Source organism: Pristis pectinata, chromosome 40 (genome assembly GCF_009764475.1).
Source record: "Pristis pectinata isolate sPriPec2 chromosome 40, sPriPec2.1.pri, whole genome shotgun sequence".
Taxonomy (NCBI): Eukaryota; Metazoa; Chordata; class Chondrichthyes; order Rhinopristiformes; family Pristidae; genus Pristis; species Pristis pectinata.
In genome coordinates, this window is record NC_067443.1 from 8718380 (window position 1) to 8739900 (window position 21521).

Here is a 21521-nt window from a genome sequence, read left to right on the forward strand (position 1 = left end):
ATAGCAGGCTCCTAAATCTTCATAACGGGCAGAATTTGGGGGTGGAGCCCCTATTATGGCAGCTGGGAATGTTGATCAAATGGGTTGTTTAAAGTGAATTGCGCAGCCTGTGGTGGCGGTGGCGATGGGGGCGGAAATTGTTAACTATCAATGTTGCCTTGGAGCCGAGGGCACTCCCGAGCCCAGTGGCCAGACTGTCCACAAACAACACAAACTCCTCGCGGATATCCCCGTCCTCTACCTCGACCGCATCCGCTGCCCCGACCCAGGTTGGTTGACGTGGAGTAACCGCGGTGCTGACACAAGTAACGTGTCCCCACCTCCTTTAGCAGGTTTAGATTCCTGGTGTTGTAACTGCCTTTGACAATGTTGCAAAACACTCACAATCTTAAATCAAATGAAAACCTCGAAGTTAAATCTTTGCCTTCCCATCCTCACAAGTAACAGTGAACATTTCCTTTAATCTGGGTTGTAGCCCAATTACAATAACATTTATCAAGGCGGGCGTCCCCGCCTCTGGGGTTATTCCGGAATGCTTTTGAAATATGGTATGTATGTGTTCTACACCTTCGTTAACATCCTCATCTGCCTTTTGCACGGTAGTGTGTATCTTATGCCAGTCTACAGTGGGAGGGGCAATACTCCCTCAAATCATTTATTAGGTTATATAGGGAACCTCCGGCCGCGGTGGGGCACTGGCTGATGAAAGAGCCGCCGAGTATTCAGAGGGTGACACTTGTAACTGTGGCTGAGAGGGGCGAGGGTGCAGAAGGTTATATTCATCTATTTCATCCTCTGACCCGGTACCGTCTGTTTCTTTTTAAACACTGTTGACGCCATTATCTTTCCCTGTCCTCTCTGTCCTTCCCCTTTCTCCAGCACCTTTTGTTCACTTTCCTTGCTTTTCCGGGTAGCGAGGGCCGTGACGGAGAGAGAAGCGGGACTCTCGGTGCGAGAAATGGGAGCCATATAAAGAGCTGAGTGTCGGGACCCAGTTCTTTTCCAATTACTTCATGACAATATAAGAGGCACGACCGCAAATTGTTAGGTTATAATTGAACGAGAAATTAACCTATTGGCAGCAACCAATAAAAAAGAAGGTAGGGTCAAGCGGAGCCGCCATTTTGGAGAGGCGCTTGTGTGAGTGGACCATTGTTGGAGTGGGGAGCTGAGGCTTTGGCTCAAGAGGCTTCGGCGAGAAGAGGCTAAGGTGCGTTTCTGGTAATTTTCTTTCTTTCTTTGTCTAGTAATGCCCAGCTAAAGTAGTGACAATGGATCCAGGGTCGGTCATATGTTCTTCCTGCCAGATGTAGGAGATTTTGGAAATCTCAAGTCTCCTTGATAGCTATATCTGCGGGAGGTGCATCCAGCTGCAAGTCCTTACAGACCGTGTGAGGGAACTGGAGCTGCAGGTGGATGACCTTCGGCTCATACGGGAAAATGAGGAGGAGATAGATGAAGCTACAGGGAGGTTGCCACACCTAAGATGCAGGAGGCAGGTAGGTGGGTGACTGTCAGGAGGGGGGAAGGGAATAAGATGAGAGTGCAGAGCACCCCTGTGGCCATTCCCCTCAATAACAGGTATACTGCTTCGGTTACCTTGGGGGGGGGGGGGAGTCGACCTACCGGGTGAAACCGCAGGGGTCAGGTCGCTGGCACTGAGTCTGGCTCTGGCTCTGTGGCATAGAAGGGAAAGGGGCAGAAGAGGAGACCAATTGTGATAGGGGACTCTATATAGTTAAGGGAGCAGACAGGAGATTCTGTGGACGTGAAGGAGACTCCCGTATGATATGTTGCCTCCCAGGTGCCAGCGTCAGGGACGTCTCAGGTCGGGTCCATAGTCTTCTAAAAGGGTGGGGGGGGGGGGGGTGAGCAGCCGGAAGTCATGGTACTCATTGCTACCAGCAACGTCGGTGGGAAATAGGATGAGGTCATGAAATGTGAATATGGAGAACTAGGAAGGACGCTGAAAAGCAGGAACTCAAGGACAAAGAAGTCCTTTATTTTAGGTGGGGTGAACAGGAAATCCAGCGCAGACATCGTTAAGTGTTTGTTGGGTCTGAGTATTAAGGAAATTGTGGTCAGAGCAGGTAAATAGACGGTTCCCACGATGTAAGTGAGTAGCGGATTTGCCACAGGGACTGAACTGCATCTCACTCTCCGATTATTTTTTTTATTCTGGGAGTTGGCAGAGGGCGCAAGTTGGCGTTTGACAAGCGCTAGGCAGTTTTACCATTCTATGTGGGTCACAAGAGGGCGGTGCAATGCTAGGCTGGGATTTCCGGTTACTGCATTCTGAACCTTCAACCAATAAACACCGGATGTCAGTGGCAAACAAAGAATCTTAAGACTCTTTGTTAGTGTGAAACGGCAGTTGAACATTAACAGACTGTATTCAAAAATAGACTTGGACTGAAACAACATACAAAGAAATTCTTATAACCTGACACCTACGCTTAAATTTTTCCTGGAGTGGCTGATTTCCCACATTTTCCAGAACAGGTGGACCACAAACTTTCACACTGTACAGAAACTTGGTTCAGAACGAGAACTTTCCTCTTGAGCCTTCTTCAAAGTTTATTTTGATCACAGCTGATTTTGGGGGAGGCACGGATATGGGAAGGAGTGCCGGGCTGAAGGAAGATACAATACAGGGAGGGTCGAACTCTGGAGGATTTCAGTGGGAGGAGGCGGAGGAAACCCCAGAAACAGGGACAGGAGTGTGGCCAATGAAATTTCGGGAAGCAGGTGGGTGTAGGGGGTAGCCCCTGTCACAGGTAACTCATGAAAGAATCAGCACAATGTTCAAATATTAAAATCGAGAGCTTCGACTGTCGGTCAGCAAGGTCAGAACTGGAGAAAAGTGAACAGCTTTTGGGATAGAGCGCTCGCTTCCGTGTTTGCATTGTCTCTCCTTCCTCCTTGTTAGGCTTAAACAGGCCAGCGTGGAATGAGCCGGTACTAGCCCGGGGAGGGGGTTGTTGGGGGTGCACGGGGCGAATGTACGGCCTCATTCTGAGTTGTTAGGCTCTGCGGTTTTATTTTCTGACGTAGAACCTTCCACCTGAAACCTTAAATTTCCACAGACGCTGTCTGAACTGTCGTGTTTCCAGAATTTTCTGTTTTTCTTTGATATTTCTAGAAACTACATTTTTCAAAATCTATAGTTCTATTGTTCCATTGAAATTATGAATTGGGCATGCACTGCAGGGCTTATTTTACACTGTGCGTCACGGAACAGAAGTTGACCTGACTCTGGTTCCACATCCCTGATTTGAAAGGTTTTCATGGGGCTGAACGATTGAGAAATTCAACAGAGAAAAGCAACAAGAGAAATTCCTCTTCGTCACATATAGGATGGAGTGTAGGGATGAGTGAAGTGACATCGTTCGATGCACCACCCCGACCACTGTTGATTTCAACTTTTATCGAAAGATCCTTTACTTTGACTAGAGTTAAAAAGGGACACGCGAAACATCTAAGGAATGCAAAACATGCATCACAGATTCTCTCTTCTGACTTTACGTTATTTATAAAACATACTTGGACAGAATTTTCAGCTCTCGGTTTGACCAAGTTACGGCTGTTTTAATTTGCATCGTGCCACGTCACGATATAACACAATTTGACTGGATTGTTGTGTGAATATTTGACTACTTGGATGACGAGAAGATGTGGATTGTGGTAAGTATCCATTTAAAAGTTGGATCCCACCTCTATAGACTGCAAATCCGTCGACGTTGCTTTAGGGTGAAGAAAAAAAAGAGCGAAATTCAATGCATATTTTGTACATATCATTGCGGGGGAGAAGCAGAAATGCTCCTGGAAACGACAGAGAACTACAAGTCTGGAGTGAATGAAGAACTCACGGGAAGTAGAATTCGCACAAAGAAACGCTGTTGGTGAGATTGACAAGAACGAAGTTAAATTTCCGGGATTTGTTAATTTATTTCCGAGAATTTTGAAAAAGGATGGCTATGGATGTAGTGAAAGTACTGGTTGTCATCTTCCAAAACTCTGTAGACAGATTCCCGCAGATTGAAAGATAGTAAATGTAACCCCTTCATTGAAGAAAGGAGAGAAGGAAAATAATGAACAGACTCGTTAGCCGAACATCAATGGCAGGGAAGGCCACTGTGAAAGAGTGATAACAGGGAACATAATGACTGGATTGGAAAAAGTCATTATGGATTTGTCAAAGAAGAAATATATTTGGCAAATCTATTAGTGTATTTTTTTTGTAACTCGCAGCAGAAGTAAAGGCTAACAGTTGATGTGTTTGGATTTCCTGAAAGCCTTTGATAAGATTCCACACGAGTTAATGTGATATACTGTCATGGATTGAAGATTGGCTAACGGAAATAAATAGATCATTTTAAATTTAGTATGATATGCATATATATAGATACTGTTAGATGCAGTTTGTGAAATATTTTCAGGAAAGTTTATTTAATCAATATATTGAAGTTCCAGCTAGAGCGAGCACGATACTGGATCTCCTCTCAGGGAACGAAACAGGGCTGGTGACAGAAGTGTGTGTGAGGGAACGCCTTCTCCAAGATTATCAGGGAAAAGGATGGGATTGGTCGTCGGGTTAAGATTCTAAATTGGAGTAAGGACAATTTTGATGGCATCAGAAGGGATCTGGCACACGTGGACTGGGATAGGCTCTTTTCCAGCAAAGAGATGCTTGGTAAGTGCGTGGCTTTCAAAAGTGAAATATTGAGAGTACAGATTCGGTATGTTCCTGTTAGAACAAAAGGCAAGGCTAGCAGGTTTGGGGAACTTCGGTTGTCGAGGGATATTGAGGCTTGGTAAAGAAAAGGACGGTGGCGCATATCAGGTATAGGCAGTTAGGATCAAATGAGGCGCTTGAGGAGCATAAGAAATGCAAGAGAACACTTAAGTAGAGAAATCAGGAAGACTAAAAGGGGGTATGAGGTTGCTCTGGCAGATAAGGTGAAAGAGAATCCCAAGGGTTTCTATAGCTATATTAAGAGCAAAGAGTAGCAAGGGACAAAATTGGTCCTCTTGAAGATCAGCGTGATCATCTGTGTATGGAGCCGAAAGATATGGGGTGATTTTAAATGAAATGTTTACATCGGTATTTACTCTGGAAACAGACACAGAGACTATAGAACTGAGGCAAATGAGTAGTGCAGTAATGGACCATATCCGGATTACAGAAAAGGAGGTGATGGCTGTCTTGAGGCGAATGGATAATCCCCAGGGCCTGACAAGGTCTTCCCGTGGACCTTGTTGGAGGCCAGTACAGAAATTTCACGGGCCCTGGCAGAGATATTTAAGAGGTGCCAGAGGACTGGAGGATAGCTGATGTTGTTCTGTTGTTCAAGAAAGGCTCTAAGAATAGGTAGGGAAATTTTAGGCTGGCGAGTCGTGGGTAAATTATTGGAAGGTATTCTAAGAGACAGGAAGTATAAATATTTGGATAGACAGGATCTGATTATGTATATTCAACATGGCTTTGTGAGTGTTTGGTCATGTCTAACCAATCGTATGGAGTTCTTCGAGGAGATTACGAAGAAGGTTGTTGAAGAGAAGGCGTGATATCTTGTCTACAGGGATTTTAGCAAGGCCTTTTACAAAGTCCCGCATGGAATCCTGGTCCAGAAGGTTAAGTTGCTTGGCATTCAGGATGAAGTAGTCAATTGGATTCAATATTACAAGCCAGAGAGTGATGGTAGATGGTTGTCTCTCTGACCGGAGGCCTGTGACTAGTGGTGTCCCGCAGGGATCGGTGCTGTGTCCGTTGCCGTTTATCATCTGTATGAATGATTTAGATGACAATGTGGTAAACTGGATCAGCAAATTTGCGGATGACACCAAGTTTGTGGGTGCAGTGGACAGTGAGGCAAGCTAGCAAAGCTTGCAAAGTGAACTGGACCTTCTAGGAAAATGGCAGATGGAATGTAATGCAGAGAAGTGTGAGGTGTTGCACTTTGGGAGGACCAAACGGGGAAGGAATTACACACTGAATGGTAGGGCACTGAGGTGTGCGATAGAATAGTGACCCAGTAAGGCAGGCCCATAGTTCCTTGACAGTGGCATCACAGGTAAATAGAGTTGTAAAGAGATCTTCTGGCACATCGGCCTTCATTAATCAGGGCACTGAGCACAGGAGTTGGGATGTTATGTTGATTTTTTTTATTTTTTTTAAATTTTATTTACAGGCCCTTCTAGCCCAACGAGTCCGCGCCGCCCATTTTAAACCCCCAAATTAACCTACCCGTACGTCTTTAGAATGTGGGAGGAAACCGGAGCACCCGGAGGAAACCCGCGCAGACACGGGAGAACGCACAAACTCCTTACAGACAGCGGCGGGAATCGAACCCCGATCGCTGGAGCTGTAATAGTGTCGCGTTAACTGCTACGCTACCGTGCCGCCTGTTCTACAAGACGTTGATGAGGCCGACTTTAGAGTACTGTGTGCATTTCTGGTCACCTACCTACAGGAAAGAGATCAATAAACTTGAAAGAGGGCAGAGAAAATTTGCACAGATGTTGCCGGGACTTGAGGACCTGAGGCATAGGGAAAGGTTGAATAGGTGAGGACTTCATTCCCTGGAGCGCAGGAGAACGAGGTATACAAAATTATGAGGGGTATAGATAGGGTGAATGAATGCAGACTCTTTCCCCTCAGGTTCGGTCAGGCTGGAACTATAGGTCACATGTTTAGGGAGAAAGATTAAATATTTAAGGAGCTTGTGAGGGGAAACTTCTTCAGTCAGAGGGTGTTGCGGGCGTGGACCTAGCTGCCAGAGCAAGTAGTAGACACGAGTTCAATTGTAGCACTTTAAAGATGTTTTGATAGGTACATGGATAAAGTTTGAAGGGATATGGTCCGGGTGCAAGTAGAAGATCAGGTCGGCATCGACTGGATGGGCCAAAGGGCCTGTTTCTTTGCTGTAGTGCTCTGAGTCTATATCACAGATTTAGTTGAAGAGATCGTATGTTTTCGAATAACAAAACCAGAGGTAGGAGATGCAGACAATCTTCAGTGGGAATACAGAGAGGCTAAGTGAATGCCTAAGCTGCAAAGGAAATGAAACGGAACGCGGAAAGTACGTGCGATCATCCACATTGGTCAACAATTAGTAAAGAAATTTTAAATGACCAGAGACTGAAAGATGTTGGTGCTCAGGGTGGCCGGCGTTCATTGTACACAAAAAAACTGAACGTTAATGTGCAGGTGCAGCAGGCAATTAGCAGGAGAAACAATTTGTTGGCGTTTGTCACAAGGAAATGATGATTTGGTTAAATATAGGACTAAGATTGGGCCTGTGATCTTTAGAAAAGTTGGACCTTAGCTCATAGAAACCTACAAAATGTTTTCTGGGCTGTACGGGGTAGATGCGGAGTTAATGACCCTCCAACTTGGACCCCCCCGCCCCGCCCCCCTCCCCCACACCGGCTGCAGGTATCTAGAACCACGGCCATACTTTTAAATTAAGGTCGCCGTTCAGGACTGAACTGAGGAAATTTCTTCAGCCAGATGGTAAAGAATCTTCAGAAGTTTCTTGTAAAGATACTCGTCTCAGTCCCTGGTCCGTGTTGGGTGGATTTTTAGATATTAGATGGAAAGGCGGGTGTGGGATTGATGCCGGGAAAAGGCACCAAGGTATAAACCAGCGCTGAGATGATTGGAAGGGCAATCAGGTGTGAGGGGCCAAATGGCCGCCTCCTGTTGCCATTTCTGATGATCTCGTGTTCTTATTGTTTCGGATAAAACTCTTCTCAGTAACAATTCCCAGTCCCTCGGTTAAGCTCCCACCCCTGACAAAGCGAAGTCTTACTCCATCCTGTCCAATGTCGTGTAACAAAGAGATAGTTCCCATGTGGACGGGAGCAGAACAGGGTCGGCACAGTGGCTCAGCGGTTAGTGCTGATACCTCGCAAATCAGCGACCCGGGTTCGATCCTGTCTGCGTGGAGTTTGCAACCCCACTCCCTGTGATTACATGGGTTCCCAAGGGTGTTCCTGCAGCTGCTGTAAACCATCCCTGTGCCGGTGGTGGAAGGACAATCAGTCTGGAATTAATAGGAATGTGGGTGAGGGGTGGGTTTTGTCCGGGCGGAACGGACTCCTAAGATGTCCTAGCAAACCAGAACCAGGTGAACGATAAATCCGAATTCAGTGTAAATCAGGAGAATCCTCTCTCCCCAGGGTGCGAAATTGGCTGTGGAACTCGTTCCACCTGGGAGGGGTTGAACTGAGCAACAGCGGTTACTGGGATAGACCGACCGAAAAGTTTCCTCAGGCGAGAGCAAGGGATGGAACAGGAAGGTTCTTGTGGGTGAATCCGGTCGCTTTCTCTTCCACCACTGACCCCCGCCCATCAGCTCTGTGCGAAACAGTTTTTAAAATAAACTCCCATCTACCCCGCTCCCACTTCCCTCCCGGTAGTATGGCTGGCGCAGGTTTGCCCTTATGTCCGGCAGAACATCGGCTCGGGAGTGTGCTCATTCTCACTCCGTTTATTAGTTTATTTTTGTCACGTGTGTCGGGATACACTGAAAAACCTTTGTTTGTGTGCCACGCAGACAGATCAATCTACACACAAGTACGTCGAGATAGTGACAAGGAAAACAGATGTAGAATTCAGTGTTGCAGTTACAAGCAAAGTGTAGTGCAGAGAGACAAAGTGCAGGGGCCACACTGTTGAGAGAAGCAGTAGAAAGGGACTCGACACCACCGGTTTCTTGCCCACGGTTTAAGCAGCCTGGTCCACACAACGCTTTCCACGCGTGTTCAATGCGATCTATCACAGATCGCCCTTTGCAGTTAGACGCCCTCACTCCTGTTTAAGGTGTAAACAGGAAACCCGCAGCCCGAATCGGCATGGCGCGGGACTTTCCAGAGAGCTATCTTTATACGCGGTGCCTAATTTCGGCAGCTGCCGTGCATTTCACTTCCGAGCCCACCGGTATCCGGGTAACCTTTCAGTGTACAATTCGCAGCCGCGGCGACAATGAGCTTTTTAACGGCCTGTGTCCTGGTCCACTTCTTCCCAGGTTAGTCTTTATCCGCTTCAAATTTGGGGCGCAATTCTGGCGCCAGATCATTGAAGTGATAAGTTTAGGGGAAGAATGCATCATGTGAAATTATCCCGTTATATACAGAACATGCCGTGTTCCAAAATTACCAGAGCTTCCAATGGGGCCTTCCAAGGGCCCCTTCGGGTGCACATAAAGCATCCCACGTCCACTTTTGGAAAGAGGACTGAGGATTTACTCGGCCTCCGTGCGCCACAGTTATCCATCAATCAAGCTCATTAAAATATTACGTGATGATTATTGCATTCCTGATTTTTTTCAGGATCTTGTTCTGCTAATATTGAAGGCCGTATACTCTACTGAGACTTCAAATTGTCCTTCGGTGGCTGCAAAGATCACCTCTGTTAACTGTCTATCTACTTTTCTCTGTTTGACTATCTTTATCTTTCTCCTGTTCTTGCTTCAATTTAACCCTGAAGATTTAAATCCAAATGAAGATTAGGAATCCTAATCATTTAGTGACCGGATGGTGCATCTTGCGGCAGCGCACGGTCTATATTTTCCCTACAATAGTCTTGATGGATTATCACCCTAACAAACCTTCTGATGAATTCCTTCCCTTCGCAGTTGTTGGCCCCCAGGACGTTTACACCCAGACTCCGTCGGCTCAGGTCCTTTCCGTTGGAAGTACCTTTAAGGTGCATTGCCACACGGGCTGGTTATCAAGTGGAAAGGTTTTCTGGTACAAAAGGCAGCACCGAGAGCATTTGCAGTACCTTTTCTCTGTGATGGAGTACACCCCTCCCGTCGGAAGATTATCGGGACAAGTTAACGGTGAATTGACTATTTATTCCCTGATTGTCAATGATGTCCAACGAAATGATTCGGGGTGGTATTACTGTTCAGCCAAAGAATTTAGCGGATTGCCCTTCGTGTTCGGAAACGGCTCCAAACTGATCATTGCAGGTTAGCATCTGGTCAATTGTATTCAATTTCTCAAATTCCCGAATTTATGCCGATCTGTAACTGCGTCCCGACTCCAATCCCCGCCAGGGTCTCCGCACATTCTTCTCTTAACTCCGGCGGCGGGTGAAATCCGTGGGGTGAAAACGGTCCAGTTGATGTGCTTGGCGCAAACCGCGGCCGCCGATTCCCTGTCCATACGTTGGGAGATTTCGGGACGGGATGTCGAGGGACGGGTGGATTCCGGAACAATCGACCGTGACGGGACGCGAAGTGTCAGGAGTCAGATCGACGTCCCGGTGGAAACCTGGAGCAGCGGCGCCGTCTGCACTTGCGCGCTTCGAGTCAACGATACCGAAACCATCAGTGACAGCGTCTTCGCTGGAAGAGGTAAATTTCAGGAGTAAGCGAGAATGAGGAACATTAATACTTCGCAAAGCTACTTTGTACATGACGAGTTAATCCATTCTCATCTTTCTATCTTCCTACCGCACACCTCCCAATACTTCAGTGTCCGGCTTTCTGAGATGTGGTTCAAACCTTAATTAAGTTACAAGGGAAAATACCAGAATTTGCATCAAACGATAACTTTCAATTTCAGTTTATCGCTTTCACCCTTAACATTTCTCTGGGGTTATAAGGATTACATTAAGCATCAACTTTCTACCAGAGGTGCAGTCCATTCGGCCCTTCTGTTCCATTGTAGTGTGTATGATCCACCTGAACCTCCTCCCGCCCACCTTCATCCGCCCTATTCTTCCGTTCTTTTCTACCTTATGTTATCCAGCTTTTTCCTGGGTTCACGGCGCATAAAGACGCCGTTCTGTCCCTCTCTGTGCTAGTATTTTGTTGTCCTTCTTAATATTTCTCCTGAGAGCAAATTCCACATTCTGACCACTGGAAAAATAACGGTTTTATTTCCTGAATGCCCAGTCGGATTTTTTGGTGACTCTTTTTTATATTTTGTCCAGCCAATCAAACAACCTGAACAATGTAAAGACCACAATCAGGTCGCCCCTTTTCAGTGACAGGGAACTCCTGCTTGTTCAATTATTCCTGATGTCCCGACGGGCATAAAGTCTCGCTTGTCGACTCCTCGTGGTAATTTGTTCTCAGCCGAATTCCAGTGTCTTACAATGTGTTTTCTATAATGTTGGCATCAGAACGTTTGGAACACTTCACACCTACGATAACCAAGGTTCTGGTTTTGAGCTCCGACATTAACCCTATATTTGTTTTTTTTTTGCTGTTGAATGAATATTGTCTTACCCCGCTCGCTATCCCTACTCCTGATTTTGCTGTCACCGTATTCTTTCTGGATACTTACTTTCCAAAACATATGAGCCTTACTTATCCTCTACATGAAAACACAATGGTATCGACTGTTCTGCCAGAGCAGGAGGAAGGAAAACGATGAGCCCTAAGAGGGCTGATAGACACTGACAGATGGATTAAATGTTGAATAGTAGTCAGGAAATAAACGTTGGTGGGCCGGTATTCCTCGGATTAGCGAATGCTGCTTTCCAGAGTTGGCTGTATCCTTGTACTTAATATTTGATTATTATCTGAATGTGGACAGAGAGGTGGGTAATGGGGTGAACATGTGTCAACATTTAGGGCACCAGATATTTTTCCGGTGCCTTACAATTGGATGATTTCACTGATCAGCGGTCCCATACTTTCAGTACTATGTAGTGTGTCTCTTGCTCCATATTGTATACATCTATCTATCTTCCCATCTGTTTCTCCCTCTCGTTGTCTTTCGATACATCGATAGATACTTAATGCTTTCAGAAATATTTATAATTTGTATTCGGGATCTGGGCGACAGTATAATCGGCGACCAATCTCCTCCCCTGGGCACCTTGCTTCTGACTATGTTGTTAGAATCGGAAACTATGGGATAGAGATTTTTAAACATATAAAAATGAATGGTTCTTTTCTTGCAGATGATTCGCCCCAACAGGTTTGCATTTCCCTGCTTTATTTGGTGTTTCCGGTGGTGATTATCCTTCCGGCGACCGTTATGGTCGCTGTGAGAAGAAGATTCAGGAACCGGCGATCAGGTACCGAGGTCGTTCTTCCTCCCCATGACTCTTTGTTGAGTATTCTTGTCTGTTTCTGGGTCAGTTCAGAACGAGATTTAAAGCCAACGTTAAGTTGAAATCTCTTTCCATCTCAGGCAACAAGAGCGGTGCTGTGAACTTTGCAGACGTGAGACCACGGACAGCGGGAAATGAAGTACAAATATTTTATTCTTTGCTTTATTTTTAGTTTTTGTTTACTTAAAACAGAACAGTACAGCGCAGGAATCTTGCAGATGCTTCGGCCCACGACGTTGTACCGAGCCAATTAACCTAATGGTTAAACGCCTACTAAACTCGTCCCTTGTGCCTACACGTCCATATCCCTCCATTCTCCGCATATTCACGCGCCTATCTACGTTTATTTTAAGAATCGATAAAATGTTCCGAATGAGACGCTGCAAATCTTTCCTCTGCGTCTGGACATTCGAAGCTAGTGATTGAAAATATAGTCACGGAGCTATACAGCGCAGAAACAGGCTCTTCGGCCCAACTCGTCCATGCTGACCAAGATGCCACCCTGAGCTATTCCCATTTGCCTGCATTTGGCCAATGACCCTGTAAACCGTTCATATTAATGTTCCTGTCCAAATATCTTTTGAACGTTGTAACTGTACCCGCCTCTACCACTTCCTTTGGCAGCTCGTTCCACATACCCACCCCAGCCCTCCGTTGAAAAAATGCCCCTCATATCCCCTTTAGGTCTCTCCCCTCACACATTAAACCCGTAGCCTCTAGTTTTACACTTTCCTGTCCTGCGAAAAAGACATGTCCGTCCACTTAATCCATGCCCATCACGATTTTATAAACCTCCATAAGCCAACGTCTTCACTCCAGGGAAAACAATTGCGGCAGATTCGGCCTATCCTTACAACTCAAGCACTGCAGTACGGATTATATCCTTGTAAATCTTTTCTGCACTCTCTAGCTTCATCACATCCTTTGTATGGTATGGTGACCAGAAATGCAGACAATATTTCAGGTGTGGTCTCACCAACGTCTTGTACAGTTGTAACATGACGTCGTAACTCTTGCACTCAAAGCCCCGTCCGAAGAAGGCAAGCATGCTACATGTCTTTCACCACGCTGTCTCCTTGTGTAGCCACTTTCAGAGAACTACGTATTTGCAGGGCCGTATCATTTACTATGTAAGTCCTGCCCAAGTTTAAATTACGAAATGCTTCATTTCACACGTCTGAGCTAAATTTCCTCTGCCATTCCTTGGCCATTGCCTATTTTCCCAGTTGATTTAGGTCGTGTCGTAACCTCAGACAACCCTCTTCACTGTCTCCCACACCACGAATCTTCGTGTCATTCGCAACCTTCCTAATCATGCCAGCTATATTAACATCTAAGTCGTTGATATATATGACAAACAACAATGGATCCAGCACCGATCGCAGCGGCACAGCGCTGGTCACAGGCCCCCAGTCTGAACAACAACCCTCCATTACCACCCTCTGACACATTCCACCAAGACAATTATGTATCCAGTTGGCCAGCTCACTGGATCGCCTGCGATTTCACCTTCCAGACAGTCGACCATGCAATAATTGCAGAATGATATTTCACGACCTTCATATAGGGATAAATGACGAGGGCATTTGAAGGAAGTTTAAGGACCATTTTAATTGGAGAGCTTTAAATTCATAATAAAAATTACCGAGTGGGTGAAGTGAAACCATTTCCCCTGGCGGTGGAAATGCAGAGTAACATCGGAGTCCAACAATACGTCCTCACACAAAGGATGGGGGACATCTTCAACTCTCACGACCTCAAGTTGAGGTTGGAGTCTGTTAGGAATAGTAAAGCTGAGAACAATCGGTTGTTTTATTTTTCAAACAACGTAAAATACTGCAGATGTTGGAAATCTGAAATAAAAGCAACAGATTCTGGAAATCCTCAGCAGGCCAGCGAGTATTGATGGAGACAGTAACAGGGTTAAAGGTTCTAGGACATAAGAACATGCAAATCAGGAGTAGGAGTCGGCCACTCAGCCCTCTAGAGCGGGCTCCGCCACTAAACAAGTTCATGGCTGATCTGATTGCAACCTCAACTCCGCCTCACGTTTAACATTCACCCCTAGCTTATCAATAATCTCTGCTCAAAGGCTCCACTCCCGTCTTTAGGGAAGAGATTTCCAAAGACTGAGAAATTCTCCTCATTTCGGTCTTAAACGGGTGATTTATTTTGTTTAATAATGAATCCTCGTTCTCCATTCTCCCACAAGAAGAAGCATCAGCTTCACCTCTAACTTACCAAGAACACTCAGGATCTTGTATATTTCAATCAGGTCTTCCTTCATTTATCTAAACTCCAAAGGATATAACCCTAGCCTGACCCAAACTTTTAAGAAAATGAGAATACACTCATTCCAGGTATTAGTCTCCTTAACCCGTAAACGCTTGTTGCGGATGTGATCTCCGCAATGCCTCTTCTAACAGAAACAGATCCTCCCTTCTTTTACCTTCTATTCCCCATGCATTTTTCACCTTTACACCCCCTTCCCGGTGGTGCTGTCACGTTCTCGGTTATTCCGTTCTTGTCATTTTAGTATTTTTGCACTACCTGAAATTGCACCACTGCCTTTGTTTTACGCTAGTCATTGTATTTATTGCTGTATTGATTTCATGCCAACAAGGAACTTCATTGCACCCTGGTGTGTGCGATACTAACCTTATACAGTCTAATATCACGTGACCCTCCTCAAATATTTGCCGTATTTACGAACCAACACTTTGCACCGATACCCCGGGACATGCAGATCTTTCTGTACCTAAGAGCCCCGCAACCTCTCCCCATTTACGTCATCAAGCTTCTTTGTTATACTTTCTGCCTAAATGGCCATTTTCAGAAATTCCAACATTACACCCCATTTCTCAGTTATTTACCCACTTGTTTTTCTATGTTCCTTCTGGCCTCTTAATGTCCCCATCACAACTTAACTTTCCACCCATCTTCATGTTGTGAGTAAGTTACGGTGCATTTTTCCCGTCATTTATATCAATTGTAAAATGTTGAGATTCCAAGACCAATTCCCGTGGTACCATAGTTGTTACATTTTGCAAGTCAGAAGAAGACCAACTTCTGCCCACTGTCAGCCTGCAGGGTACCTCCTGAATCAAATCAAAGTCTTGTACCTAACGACTCCTTCACTATTCGGTCTTTGATTCATCCTATCTCATTGCACAGCAACATGTTTAGTCTCTGATTGTCTCCAGAACGCGCTGTTCTGAGAATCTATCCTCAAAACAGTTTTTGAATTCTTGATCTAAACTCCCTTTACCCATTTATTTTTGTTTCAGTCTAACATCCCCTGTAGTTATTGCCACATCTTTGTGACAACGTCTCATTATTTCTCCTTTCGTGCTCCGTCCTACCGCGTCGTTATTGTTAATAAGCTTGAAAACCGCTCCCCCTAGCGACTTCTAGCCGTTGTTATATCTTAACTACATCCAAACTGTGTCAACACCTTTTTCCTCAACTTCAGTCACTCATCTCCCATGCACTATGACCATCGTGCTCCACCTTTTCCTTGCTTCCCAACCCCACTCACTAAAGCCCATTCTGAGGACTTCTTCTGAAATCTTTAAACACTTAAGCGAATCCGCTGACTTAAGTTGACCAGAGTCAGTGTTATCTAAAAGATCAGAATTTAGTAGTATTGTGGAAGAAGGTTGATGGGATGAATGGTATCCTACTGCCCCCACGATCCCCTGACGATGCTCTCGGTTTTCTCTCGCAGTCAACTTATGCTAGTCTGACATTTAATGTGGGCCCGACGGAGACACGGCAGTCGGAAGCAAGGATTCCCGCGGTGCAGTAGAAGGTTTGCAGTCGGAAAAGGCTGTAAGTGACAAATTCAGCCACACGTTGCTGATTGTCTGCGGCCACCCGGTAACGCTGGCGACAGTCTGCCTCAGATGAGATGTATGTCCTTCCTAGTGCCTGCGAACTTAGGTCAGTTTACCAATGGTAAGCAAATTCAAATGTACCCAGAAGAGGATCTACCAATCCTGATCAATATACCAGCTACTGGAGAGCCTCAAATCGTGACACCTCTGAAGCAATTTCACCCACGTTGTTGGAAACCGCATCCCAAGAGGAATAGCTAATCCCTTTTAACAGCCGCGAACTATGACATTCTGCTATTTTTACCCTGATTTGTCACTTCCGGTTAATGGAATTCCAATTTTCTTCAACTGATACTAGTAATTTTACTTTGTATTTCTGTAGGGAAATTCGACTCCATATAATTCAAGAATTTTAACAATGCATCAGTCGTAGCGTACAATAAAAGAGATTTGAAAACTCGAGCTCTGTGTATTTTCAGATGTTGTTTGGTTTATCCAGCTGAATTTGAACAAACGCACAGCGCACATTTGCTGGCCAACAGTGTGCGGTTGGAAGCTGGAGAATTGATTTACTTGACCGGTCTGAAACCGCCCATGTTCAATGTGGACCAGTGCTTGACACCCTGTAAACCTCATGTTCCCAATCCCGAGTTAACACTGTTTATCCAGAAGATATTTAGTTCCTTAATGAGGGTTTGAATAGACTGATGTTGGCGCTGAAGTTTTGTAAAGGGTTTTATAAACTCGCTTAAATTAATAAGCCAAGTAACTAACATTTAAACACTGAACTAATTCAGATCCTGTCCACGTCCGAAAGGAGTTGACGTGAATTGAGGTGCAGAGGTAGTGGGGAGTCCAGAACAAAGGTCGGATGGGAATATAGAGGCGAGTGGGAGAATGGTGAGGGGAGGGAAAGGAGAGGGAAAGTGCTTGAAACCACCACAATTAATGGATTCATGATATGGGATGTGGTGCTCGGTATTTCCTCTTCTAACGAAGCCGCAGAGCCAAATAGTTATAGAATGACAACACAATAGGCAAGAAACACAAGGAACCCAGTTTGATTACCGTCAGACTACACGCTATTTTAGATCTACAACTTGTCTTCCAGAGACTTATGGTAAGTGCGGGATGATCCAGTTCACCTAATCACTGATTCCTCAAACTCTACGCGACATTGTTCGCCTTGAGCCGAGGCTCCGAGTGGCGTTGACATGGGTATCAGGTGAGCACAAGAATGTGAAGGTATGGGGAAATCCGTAGGGGTGAAGCAGCTTTACCCAGATGGCATGAAATTATACCATGAGCGTGAGGAGGCCATTCGGACTGATCCGTCTATCTCTCGCATTATGTAATATCCATTGTTAATAAAAATCGCTCAGCATCAGATCTTAAAGTGCCAATTATTCCGAGATTAATTGCCATTTGCACGAGAGAGTTCTATATTTCTCCAACCTCTGAGTACAAAGAATTTCCAAACTTCACCCATGAAACTCCGTCTCTGCCTCCTCCTACTCTAGACTGTCTGACTACCGGCAGCAGGTTCTTTCTAACCGTTCTCTCAGTCCCTTCAAATCCGATTAAATCACTAGTTACTCTCATACCTGAAGGATGATTTGATTGGTTTTCAATATGTTTAAGGGAACCGAAGGGACGCACAGAAACTTTAAACTTTGTTTGAGGAATGTTCCTCGTAAATTAACTCAGCTATTATTCTGGTAAAACTCTGCACTCTCTCCAAGGCCACTCCCTCCAAGTAAGATGCGCCCCAGAACTACTCCAAATGCTCCAGCTGTTGGCTAACCAGCTGTTTCTACAGCAGCAGCCTAACTTGTAACCCCTGGTAGAAATGACCGAAGTTGAATATTGATTAATGCAATAACGTCTTCTTTTATTATCTTACAATATATTTAATTTACATAAACGAAAAACAAATCAAAATATTGTTATTAAAGGGAGCTCTATGATCAAACGAAAAGTTTCAAAGAATTGCACAAACTATGCAAGAAGTCTCTGGCCTTCACTTAAGGCTTGCAACATGCCTAAATCGCGTTATTAGTATCAGTCCAACACTGAATTGTTTTATTTACATAATAAACGAACCGTACAGATCTTGACAGTCCTGGAGTGTCACCTGATGATTCTTTCTTTTTGGGGGGGGGGGGGTGGTTGTGGGTTAGTGTGACCACAGGTTCAGTCCATTTCTTCATAATCCTGCGAGGTACAAACCAACCAGTTTCTCATCTGCGCGCAGAGGAAGCAGCAGCGAACTCGAGAGCTGCGTAAATGATCGGCGCCTGGGGGAATGTACATCAAACACTGGCAATTAAAGATATCGCACACCATGCCCTACCATTCTTCAACAGATTCACTACTGTACCGACTTTCCTCTGCGAGTCACCTCCTCAAAGAACTCCAGCAGATTAGTCAAATAGGGCTTTCGTTTCACAAATCCCTGCTGACTCCGTTCTGACCCTTTATTCTTTTATATCCAATCTCAAACATCAAGTTTGTGAATATTATAACGGGGTTCATTGAGTGTATGTACCTGAGTCGTCCTGCTTTGTCCTTGCCTCTTCTCCGGTTGACGACGGGTCCCTGTGTATTAATAGTTAAGAGCATGAATTGAAAATATTATTTGTTCTGGAAAATTTATAATTAGTTACCGAGATGCCTTATATGCCAGCAGTCCCAAATATGACAGTAGTCCCTAATATACTAGCAGTGGGTCTGTGCTAATAGTTTCCAATTATTTCACATACACAAACACCATCCATGTGCGTTATTACTTCGTTATTCATTCCACAATATGTCAGTGGACCCCAACACGAGAATTTTCTTAACACACCAATGATCCTTCCACGGTCGCCGATACCTCAGTGAAAGCGTCATACTCCAAGACCTCCCAAGATCCTCATGCCTTCTACCCCCGCCCCACTCGACCCATGCATTCTGAGGACTGGGGTCTTCTGATTGCCTATATGTTACTTAAACCACAGAGGCAATGATGGCGGGAAACACGTTTTCTTGAACTTCAGATATCCCTCTCCTCAGATCGCAACCCTCCGTGACTTCAAACCAATTCACCCAAATTCCTGCCCCAATTATTTCCTACCTCCTCCCTTCTGAGCCCATTAACAGCAATTAGCACTCAGAACCTCGAGACTGGGACCGCGATAACTGTTATAACCATTAACCGTTAGGTCTGGGAAAGGCGAATCCTCACCTGATCCACGGATTCTATAGATCCAAATAGAAGTTAGGATGATCAGGAACACGAGGATCCCTGAGACTATCACTGTTGCAGGAAGACACCAGCCTAGAGAAACAGAATTGTTGCTCCGTGAAATTATACTCGACAGAAACTTTCTGATGCGACGTTTGATCTAGTTGTAATGCGAAGGATAAACACTTATCCTAAACAACTAAGAGAAATAAAATCAAACTCGAGACAGAAGAGAGACTGCAGATGCTGAAAATCTGGAGCATCCCACAAAAAGTGCTGGTGGAACTCAGAGCGGCGGGCAGCATCTGTGGAGGAAAATGAACATTCAACGGTTCAGACCGCGACCCTTCATCAAGACTGGAAAGAGAGCGAGCAGAAGCCGAATAAAAGGGTGTGTGTTGCGGGTGGGGTGGGGAGGTGCGAGCTGGTGGGTGATAGGTGTGTCCAGGTGAGGGGGGAAGATAGGTAGGTGGGAGGGGGGAGTGGGAACTATGTGAGAAGCTGGGAGGTGATGTAAAGGAAGCAAAGGGCCGAAAACAATGGAATCTGATAGGAGAGAACAGTGGACAGTAAAATAAAGGGAAGGAGGTGGGGAACCAGACGGAGGGAGGTGTGGGTGGCGTGCAGGTAGTGGGGGCGGCGAGAGGTGAAAGAGAAGGGGCAATGGGGCCAGAGGGATAAGGGAAACATATGGGATGGAGCAGAGGGGATTGGTTACCGGAAATTAGAAACATCGATATTGATGCCGTCAGGTTGGAGACTACCAAAACGGAATATGAGGTGTTGTTCCTCTAATCCGCGTCTAGCCTCATTTTGGCAGTAGAGGAGGCCGTGGACAGACATGTCAGTGTGGAAATGAGAAGTGGAATTAAAATGGCTGGCCAGCGGGAGATCCTGGCCGTTTAAGTGCACGGGGCGAAGGTCGGTAGCCAACAGCATCACGGATTCTAATGTAGCAGAGTTAGACAACTTATCAGACTCCTCTCACACACAATCACTTATGTTTTATGGGTGATAAAATGTTTTATGGGCGATAAACCGGAGCAATTTCTAACAACCCAAATAGGAGATGTTTCAGACCAGAGAGTCCCATTAAATCCATCTCAAAATTTCAAGAGGGAAGCCGGAAATCAATAAGTGATCCAGAAGACGGCATGTACAAGCCGGAGGGGGCAGTTGGAATCCCCACGGCAATTTGAAATGAACATTCAAGTTTAAATACATCCAGAATGAAGAAAAAACGAGTCTCAGCGAAGTACTGTGAAATTCCGGATTATCCCAATGTTCACAGATGTTCTTTAAGGAGGGCATCTATTGCCCGGGACCAGCCTGGTCTCCGTGTGACTACAACGTCATCAATGTCGCAGTCCTTTGCTGTCGCCTCAAATGGCCCAGAAAGTCCTTCACTTCACACGTAATTAGGAGGAATGACAATTAACCTTGGTCTTGGCGGGGTGAAATCTTCAGCCTTGTGAGAATGGAGCAGGGGAGCTAAGATAATATTAAACGGATCTCTCATTCAAAATGCTATCACCAGAATAGAATGGCCCCTGTTCTTTCTGTATTAATCTACGGTTTCAAGACCAGGCGACGCAGAACAAATATTTTCAGTTGTTCTCCACATGAGGCAGAATTACCCACTATTTCAACGTGCGGACAAAAGCAAAATTACATTTTAGTTTGTTTTTTTTTACCGTACCATGGACCTTCACAATCACTGAAGCAAGGAAGAAAAAAGACATCAGGTGTGTACTCAGCAAGATGCCACAAACGACTATTCTCCGCAACGCCCTTCTGACAGTCCGCAGCCCCGCACGGATGCCTGATATTGATCTGCCAGATCGGTTCTGAATCCATATTATTCAGCAGGTTGGACGACGTCTATTGGCTACTAGCATGGATATGGTGGCGCAAGGCACACATGGGTAATCAATATTGACTCTGAACCCCATTGTATCGGGTCAAACATGGACATGAAAACCTCCTTATTGCTATCTGGCGCCTTCCCTCAGTTAAAGAAGCAGCGTGTTTCTACATACAAGGGCACAGACTGTAATCTCGGTGGGGAAGTCCAATTTTCATCGCGAGGAGTGTCTTGGTGGTATCACCTTGGATGAGCCGTGTAGGACATGAGTGCCAAACTGGCTTTGGAACATTTACTGAATAAACTACCAGAAAGTATAAATCTCTTCACCACCAAACTCCCGACAGCAAGGCGCATTTATCCACGATAAGACTGGTAATGTTTTCTCTTCTCCCCCGCCAACCACCCCCCCCCCCCCCAGTCGGGCAGAAGATGTAAAAGCCTGAAAACACGTTCCATCAGGCTCAAGGACAGCCTCCATCCCGCTGTTATAAGATTATTGAACGGTCCCCCTAA

At 45.4% G+C, this 21521-nt stretch overlaps 1 protein-coding gene across 1 annotated transcript; it reads left to right on the forward strand.

Moving 5' to 3' along the window:
- Positions 1–124: 124 nt before the first annotated feature.
- On the forward strand, positions 125–15887 carry LOC127587422 (uncharacterized). The gene is made up of 5 exons (XM_052045719.1): positions 125–305; positions 9642–9980; positions 10068–10367; positions 11927–12051; positions 15807–15887. The coding sequence occupies exons 1-5, from the start codon at positions 125–127 to the stop codon at positions 15885–15887; spliced, it is 1026 nt and encodes a 341-aa protein (XP_051901679.1).
- Positions 15888–21521: the final 5634 nt, after the last annotated feature.

Bases quoted from the DNA above. Each gene is read 5' to 3' on its own strand.
- LOC127587422 (XM_052045719.1), top strand. From the start codon at position 125: ATGGGGGCGGAAATTGTTAACTATCAATGTTGCCTTGGAGCCGAGGGC. The intron at 306-9,641 runs GTAACGTGTCCC...TTCCCTTCGCAG, and splicing joins TAACCGCGGTGCTGACACAA to TTGTTGGCCCCCAGGACGTT. The intron at 12,052-15,806 runs GTCGTTCTTCCT...TTTCTCTCGCAG, and splicing joins ACCGGCGATCAGGTACCGAG to TCAACTTATGCTAGTCTGAC.